Source organism: Malus domestica, chromosome 12 (assembly GCF_042453785.1).
Source record: "Malus domestica chromosome 12, GDT2T_hap1".
NCBI lineage: Eukaryota > Viridiplantae > Streptophyta > Magnoliopsida > Rosales > Rosaceae > Malus > Malus domestica.
This window is the reverse complement of record NC_091672.1, coordinates 8,408,741-8,416,346: the sequence shown is the minus strand read 5'-3', so window position 1 is coordinate 8,416,346 and position 7,606 is coordinate 8,408,741. Positions and strand designations below refer to the sequence as shown.

Below are 7,606 nucleotides of genomic sequence, written 5' to 3'. Positions count from 1 at the left end.
CACTCAACAATAATCAGCGGGTCATGGCGCTTCACTTGGCTTGAAGATAAAACGAAATTATTCAACCGGTCCGTCTAGTAGTATTTATGTTCATTTTAAAGTGAAGAGTCTTAAGTTTAACTTCTGTGAATAACGAGTTTGTTACCAAATTATTAAAGTTGGTCCAACGTGCTGACTTAAAAAAAAGAGGAAAAAAATGATGTGTAGAAATCACTATCCCGAAAACATAATTGAACAATTTTGTATTCAATTTTACAGCTTAAAACACAAGTAGTTCGACTGAATGCTTAAGAGATATATGCATTTGTCATTTGTCATTGTGAACCGTGTAATGTATACCCAATAGAAAATATAAATAACAAATACTTTCTCCAAAAACGATACCTATGCTCTTGAAGTACCGCCGTGATCTCTCTCAACGTGCTCTACAAGTGCCACTGGATCACGAAATCCCTTACTACATTTAGGGCAGGCATCAATTGTCACCTTCTTCACCGCAGCAGCTCGGTTGCCACCCTTCTCATGAACTTTTTCTACGTGGTCTACTAGAGTGGTGACTGAGGAAAACTTAGCACCACACTGAGGACACACCTCACCCTGCCCGTTTCTACTCCCGCTGCTGCTGCTACTCTGCCCAGTTCCATCCTTTGCTATCTGCCACTTTTGGCTAAGTTCGCTACTCAGTTTTGCCACACTTGCTTCAGCTGAGGCTCGAAAAGATGAAGCTGCAGTAAGAAAGCTACTCCAATTCGGGGAGGATGCAGCAGGAGCATGATTCGGTTTTGACACTTCTTTCCTACTCCTACTTAAATAACCCAAAAAGGGAAATCCTGCTTCTGGTTTCTTGGGTCCAGGACACTTGTGATCAAGTCCAAATCGGTGCTTCAAACAGTGATCTACCGTGCAATCCCTGCACTTGATTGTGTTGGAGAATGTTAAGACCTCCTTGCAGCCAGGGACAGGGCATTTTTTCTTCTTTGTGGCTTTCTCATAATTAGAAGGGTCGCAATCAGTGTTAACATGTCTCTCCCAAGTAATGTTTGGATCTTCATCGGGAATCAGATGAACTCCTTTGGCACAGAGGGGACAGATGACAACAGTGACATTTTTTCGGTCACCTTTCGGACAATTATGCTTAATGTAGCTTCTATGCTCCAAACAAAATACCTGCATAATGTCAGGTTTGTGTGAGTATGAAGCATTGAATATTCTTGAGAAGCAGAAATAAGGCAGGTGAATGATAATCCACAATTAGGAAGATGGTAAAAAGATTGAAGACTATGCTATTGTATTAACCTAAGTAAATAAGGCTTTTCTGACCTAAAAATATTGAAGTAAATGGAAAACATTCCAACCCCTAACTATCTTTGGTTAAATTTGGTCAAAAACTGCATGATCTACGTGATGCATCACACCACCATTCCGGAAGAACGAGGGTGCAAAACATTTCACTTCCCTTTTACCATCAGTTTGTAAATTTCAAACACTTTCCACCGTCATTATTTTCTCAAAAACATCCACTTCTTAGAGTAATCTAAGAACATGAAGCTACAACATTCAATTTATTCCCAGCAAACAACTTTAGCACCTCGATATTTAACATCAAATAAGTAAATATTCAGTAATGTACTTGGAATTCAGTTAAATCCAAACATTGCACCATGCACGTCAATCTAACATGAATCCGAAACAAACATTTATAGCAAAAGAAAATACAGAGCAGGAATGAAATATCACCCTATAAAGCTAGACAGTTTCAACTCAAGCAAACGCCAACATCAGAAATTTATTGTAAGCTTCCAGACAATGTTGACAGAAAATTGTCAATCATTCAAATTTCGATAAGATAAATTTAATCCGGAATTTCATCCTTTTCTTTTCCAAGAAATACAAATTCATAATCCAATCCAATGTGCATTCACACCCATTTTGCGTTTTCTCAAGCAATCCCCCCGGCCCGCGAATCACCAAAATTTGAAAATTTCCCTTCTTTTTTTTTTTCTGGGTAATTCTACTTTTCTCAGCAACCAAACAGAGGATAATCTCGATCCATATAACTAGAATCCCTATTTCCAAACACAATGCACATTCGATATTTATATAATATGGACGTATATAATTTCACAAATGCGTGTATATATATAGAGAGAGAGGACCTGATGGCAGCTATCGCAGGTGAAGGGCAAGAAATCGATCTGCTGGCACTCGGCGACGTAGCAATGCCTACCCAGATCTGGGAATTCCGGAGTTCCCATTCAAATTTTGTATGTACAACACTAGAAGCTCCCCACCAATAAACGAAACGTGCTGGAAATGTAGAATCGGCGGGATTATGTAGTCCCGGGATTTGTTGAGAGACGCCGGAATCGGATTGTCCGAAGGTTTGGATTGGATTTTGGGTTCCGCGGATACAGAGAGAAACACCGAATCCGCGGAAATCCCAAGTCCACGCCCGAGTTTTCTCCGAAGAGAAAAAAGACGGTCGTCCAAATTACCCCCTGGGAAATTTACTGGCAAACCAAATGGACGAACAAAAACGGAAAAATGACAAAAAAAAAAAAAAAAACAAAAGAAGGAATTGGAGATTTGGGCTGGAATAAATGAGAAAGCCAGTGTGTTTGGGCCCATGGGCTTTTAGTAAAACTAAATATGCGTACTCTCTTTATCGATGTAAATGAGATATTTTCACTGTACTTAGCCCATGATTTTGTATACATGGTATATAATAAAGAAAAGAGATACTAAAAATATATTTTTACTTGTATTATTACATATGATGTACTGGGTAATACATAAAAAAGTCTCAATGCAAAATCGATTTGAATAAAATATGAGTTACATATTCTGAAAAGTACCGTATGTGCAACAGTTAGCTCTAAAATATAGAATTATTAATTTTATTGATAGCTATATATACACATACACACACACACAAGTGTATGCCTTGGAGGTCATAACATAGTTACAATAAGGAAACTAATTAATCAAAGCATAATCTAAGAAGATCTAAATTAATCCTTGCGCGATACTCCTCCAACAGGTTTAGTCGACGTATGTATCAAATAAATGGATCCATGCATTATGATAATGCATGTTAATTATTATACTAATACGGTCCAACTTTTGATACATATAATGAAATGCAGGACAATAACAACACATATTAAGCCAGCTCAACACAGCTGTGTTCATAGACATTGGCAAGTCTCATATTGCCCTTCTAATTTAGGACAAAGCGGGCAAACAACCCCTATGCTAGTCACATTAACATTGTTGCACAGAGCTTTAGCTGTTTTCCTTCCTTCGTGTTGGAGGTTAATATCTTGCAACATAATCCCCAGACAAGGGAAGCTCTTGCTGCAATCGAATTTTATAGCAACATCTGAAGCACTTGTTCCTTTGATGTTTTTGTACACCACATTTTTGACTTCAACTGCTGATCTCTGTGATTAATATTGAACCAATAGATACGTCATTTTCGATCAAGAAATTAAGCGATAGAAGTTGGTTTGGTCTCGTGGTATTTCTATAAATTACCTGTTCTTTGCACGGTATCTTTCTGTCACAGTAATATTGGTCTATAAGTATGGGGTTGGTAACATTATGCATTTCAATGTTCTGAAATCTGATGTTGCTTGCACTTCCTGACCCTCCCTGCATATATATCACCTTGCTGGTTTTTGTATGTACTTTGTACTCAAAGCTCAGTAAGCACATCTAATTAATTGAAGTACTTTGAAACTCTACCTGCCACGTTTTGATTCGAATTCCATTTGTAGTTCCATAAAGTTTTGCTCCATTCACTGTAATATCCGAAACATACGCTTTTGAGTTTCCAGATCCCAGGCTTCCAATACTGAGGTCATTGTGAAAACCCTTTTGTCAGTCAGACCGGCATATTATGTTTTCAAACTATCAATCGAGATTCGATTAAAATAAATCCCAATAATAAATATTACAAAATTAAACCTGATACCATGGCCTGATCCGCAGGTTATGTTCGAAGCTTGCACCGTTTTGGATCCATTTACAATAGAAAGACAATCATCACCTAATTAATTAAACACAGCTAAATTATACATCATGAGTTAATATTATAGGACACTTGGATGTTTCTATTAAGTACCTGTGGCTATAACACAGCTTGTGATCAATATGTTTTGAGTATCTGTAACATGAATTCCGTCGGTGTTGGGGCTTTTTGGTGGTGCAGTTATTGAGAGATTGGAAACTTCAACATTCATGCATTTCTGGAAAGACACATGAATTTGTTGTCCATCTTGAATTGTCAGGTTCCTCACCATCAAATTCTTGCTCTTACAGAAGGTGAGTGCCTGCAGCCAAAATACACGAGTAAAACTCATTCAGAAACTCCCAAAATACACGAGTAAAATTCATTCAGAAACGTAGAAAAGAAAAATTGCTATCATATACATGTAGAAAACGTACCCATGCAAATACCCCATTTTTTAGTCTAAAAGCGGCTCCAATTCTATCTTAGGAAGTAATTTTTACATGCTTTTTTAACTTTTTGCTTTTTGTGACTTTTAAATTGAGTAAATCAAAAGAGAATCACGTATCAGAATTAGGAAGAGACGTGTAAAAAACGAAAAAAAATGGGCATAAATTACTCCCTCTATCTTATTTTAGGAAAAATAATTATGATTACTTTAATTTGAACTATATTTTTTCTGTACAATTTGTATTATATATACTACAAAGTGTTAACGTTCTATACAATACTGCTATTGGACCACCATGATGCTCAGTTCTAATACAGATAGGTCCATGTAGAGTGATTAATAATGTGCTGAATGAATGTGGTATGATAATTGAAACCTTGAATATGTCCCTTCTTTCAGACAAAAAATGGCTGCAACTTTCTTCCCCGCTAATTTTTGTGTTTACTACACTTGCATATAAATTTCCATTCAGAATCACTTATATATAATTCTTGTAGTTAGTGAGGGAGTTAGGATTTCATGTGAGGGCCTCTTACATACATATGTAATTTGAACTCAAAACATGAGAGATTGGAGTATTTGCATAAAAATTTAAAGACCCTAAATTCAAGAAACAGAACTAAAAACATTGTATAAGCCTAAAAACCCGAATATGAGGTAAAGAGTAAGCAAGAATTTTTTGAAATATAAGTTAAAGCTAAAGAAAAGTTGATAGAATAAGGAGGGGAAGTGAAAATTAATGCACCACAAGAAGAGAGATGGAGAGAAAAGTGAGGACTCCGGAAAATAGTTTATATTGAGAACACACTTGAATTTTAAGGGTATTAGACTGATATGCAGCAACATCTATTAGAATAGCAAGAAAAAAAAGGCAGGATGGGCCAGAGATCATTTTAGTCCATTCGTGACTCTTCCATGCTTGCAATACTATGAATGTTTTTTTAGTTAACATCTGATAATTGAAAAGAATTTCATCATATGTGTGTCCTTTTCCTTGTTTATTGATGGGAATCCGAACTCAAGTTAACCATTACAAAATACTGTTTAGCACCAATTAGCATAAAAATTTCTTGCAAAAATACTCCCAAACGTGTCTTCAAAAGAGAACATCTAGGTTTAAGTCTAAGCAACTGGCCCAAATAAACAATAATACATGATATTTAAAATTTGCATTTTTGCTTTAATTACGCAATATTGTTGATCAAGACCGAAGACCGCATGTAACAAATTAATTTTCTATTTTATAAGCATATATATATATAAGTGTTTTTTTTGTTTTTTTGTTATTTTTATTTATTTTTTATAAACAATAATAGTAAAAGTTAAATTGTTAGTTGTTAAGGGGGAGGGAGGTCGGTGGGGATTGAACTCGCACCAGAGTGTATAAGCATGATCGCTTTCCACCACTACGGTAAATCGCCATTTGCTGTATGTGTTTATCAAGGACATGAAGTTATATACCGTTGGTGCGTCCTTGCAGGGCTGCAAATCAATACTGAAACACTTATAGTCAGCAATTAATTAACCAAGGGATCCTCTCCGATCACTTCTACCAAGTCAACCAAATCAAATAATTCGGACCCTTGAAATTTGATCTAACGACTAAAGTTATTATAACTTTTAAAGTGGGTCCCTGTTTGTAGCCGTTGGATCAAATATTTAAAGTTCGGATTGTTTGATTTGGTGGACTTGGTGGAAAGGATCTGGAGATGATCCCTTTCCAAGTACAAGTATCTGATTATAAACAGAATTAGGATATATATGATTTTGTTGTGTTGGTAATTAATAAAGTACCTTAGATTTATCGGTTTTGCATGAATTTTGCCACCAATTTTTCCCATTGCCATTGATGGCCCCACCACCTTCAACCACCAAATTGGAAACACTGTCAAAGATAAGCCAGTGTCTACCGTCTTTGCTGAAGTCAGATCGATCATCAGAAGCTATTAACGTTCCCAGAATCTGAAATCTCCAAATTTTAATTTGTTCAAATAAACCTAAACATAAATCTTAAGCTTCGAACGCCAGTCTACAACGTACAGTACATAATTTATATAACTCACCTGCACTGTAAGTTGAGATTTGCAAGGACCTGAAAATCTGATTGGTTTAATACGATACGTCTTCTTAGGCGCCACCATAACAGCTTCCTTAGATGAACAAGCTACCTTCCAAGCCATCTCAAAAGCCTGGAAGAGCTCATATGTAAAGATTGACCAATTATTAGAGAAATTCTACGGTATAAAGAAAAGTTATAATATAAATTACATATTAATAGAACTCTCATTGTCACTACTTAATACTGCGGTCTAGTAGTATTCTTCTTCACTTGTGAGTGAGGGTGAGAAGTCTTAGGTTCGATTCTCGTCAAATGCGAGTTTGAACCACATTATTGTTAGTCCATTGTGAGAAGGTTAATGTTTAGGTTGTGAACGTCCTATTGCATTGCAAGGCAGGTTATTATGTGCAAACGTGATTGCATTACAAAATATCGTTAAACCAATGAACCAAAGGATACTATAGACTAACTCTATTATTTGCTACCTTCTTGTTATTATTACTACTATAATATTTATTTTATGTAATTACTTACCTTTGTGTCATCAGTTTCTCCATCACCCTCAGCTCCAAAATCATTAACACTGACCGTCTCAGCCGAAGATGAAGTGCTGCTATCCACTTTATCGAAGCTCTTTAAGCATAGGACATCTGCACTTTCCTTTATCAAGCCCTTGAACAAGTTACTGCCATCGTCGATCGTGTTGAAGTAAGATGGATACGCTTTGGAATCAAATTCAGATGCTTCGTCAACATACTTGTCGATGAGTTGGTTCTCATGTAAACTGCTATAACATAAAACAAAGGAGGGGAGGGTGATGATAAAGAATAGGATGAGTTCATTTTTCTGAAGAGCCATCCTACGTTTTATTCTATTTTATAATATGAGCATGCAATATATTAGATGTCCATTATGAGAATCCAATATTTATAGAGACATACACAAGCTGGAGAAATTTTTAGTTGTGACTGGAACACGAATGGTACACCACGTGTTTTTATGCAAGTGGTGGAAAATTTTAATTTTTAAGTTATTAACTTTTTAACACACATAACCCACCATTTATATAGGGACACATGGTGTA

At 36.1% G+C, this 7,606-nt stretch overlaps 2 protein-coding genes across 5 annotated transcripts; both read right to left on the bottom strand.

Moving 5' to 3' along the window:
• Positions 1-221: 221 nt before the first annotated feature.
• LOC103423265 (zinc finger AN1 and C2H2 domain-containing stress-associated protein 11-like) lies at positions 222-2,560 on the bottom strand. The gene is made up of 2 exons (XM_008361334.4): positions 2,157-2,560; positions 222-1,167 (listed from the first exon to the last, which is right to left on the bottom strand). The coding sequence occupies exons 1-2, from the start codon at positions 2,253-2,255 to the stop codon at positions 385-387; spliced, it is 882 nt and encodes a 293-aa protein (XP_008359556.2). The 5' UTR covers positions 2,256-2,560; the 3' UTR covers positions 222-384.
• Positions 2,561-3,056: 496 nt separating this feature from the next.
• Positions 3,057-7,404, bottom strand: LOC103449773 (polygalacturonase-like). 4 transcript variants are annotated; one of them, XM_029090571.1, is made up of 9 exons: positions 7,057-7,404; positions 6,527-6,652; positions 6,258-6,425; positions 5,925-5,945; positions 4,127-4,334; positions 3,970-4,051; positions 3,748-3,856; positions 3,538-3,654; positions 3,057-3,443 (listed from the first exon to the last, which is right to left on the bottom strand). In XM_029090571.1, exons 1-9 carry the CDS (start codon positions 7,378-7,380, stop codon positions 3,189-3,191), a joined length of 1,410 nt encoding a protein of 469 aa, XP_028946404.1. In that variant the 5' UTR covers positions 7,381-7,404; the 3' UTR covers positions 3,057-3,188. The 4 variants fall into 4 exon arrangements, with proteins under 4 accessions (XP_028946404.1, XP_028946406.1, XP_070665801.1 ...); XM_029090573.1 differs by having other exon boundaries at positions 3,748-3,803; positions 3,977-4,051; XM_070809700.1 differs by lacking the exon at positions 3,970-4,051 and having other exon boundaries at positions 3,748-3,803.
• Between the last annotated feature and the right edge of the window lie 202 nt (positions 7,405-7,606).

What these genes read in the sequence shown, in the direction of transcription:
- LOC103449773 (XM_029090571.1), bottom strand. Translation starts at nt 7,380, where the DNA reads ATGGCTCTTCAGAAAAATGAACTCATCCTATTCTTTATCATCACCCTC. An exon ending in CCTGCAAGGACGCACCAACG is followed by an intron (nt 4,335 to 5,924) that starts GTATATAACTTC and finishes TTTTGGCTGCAG; the next exon opens with GCACTCACCTTCTGTAAGAG. An exon ending in AAGCTGTGTTATAGCCACAG is followed by an intron (nt 4,052 to 4,126) that starts GTACTTAATAGA and finishes TTAATTAATTAG; the next exon opens with GTGATGATTGTCTTTCTATT.
- LOC103423265 (XM_008361334.4), bottom strand. Translation starts at nt 2,255, where the DNA reads ATGGGAACTCCGGAATTCCCAGATCTGGGTAGGCATTGCTACGTCGCC. An exon ending in CCTGCGATAGCTGCCATCAG is followed by an intron (nt 1,168 to 2,156) that starts GTCCTCTCTCTC and finishes GACATTATGCAG; the next exon opens with GTATTTTGTTTGGAGCATAG.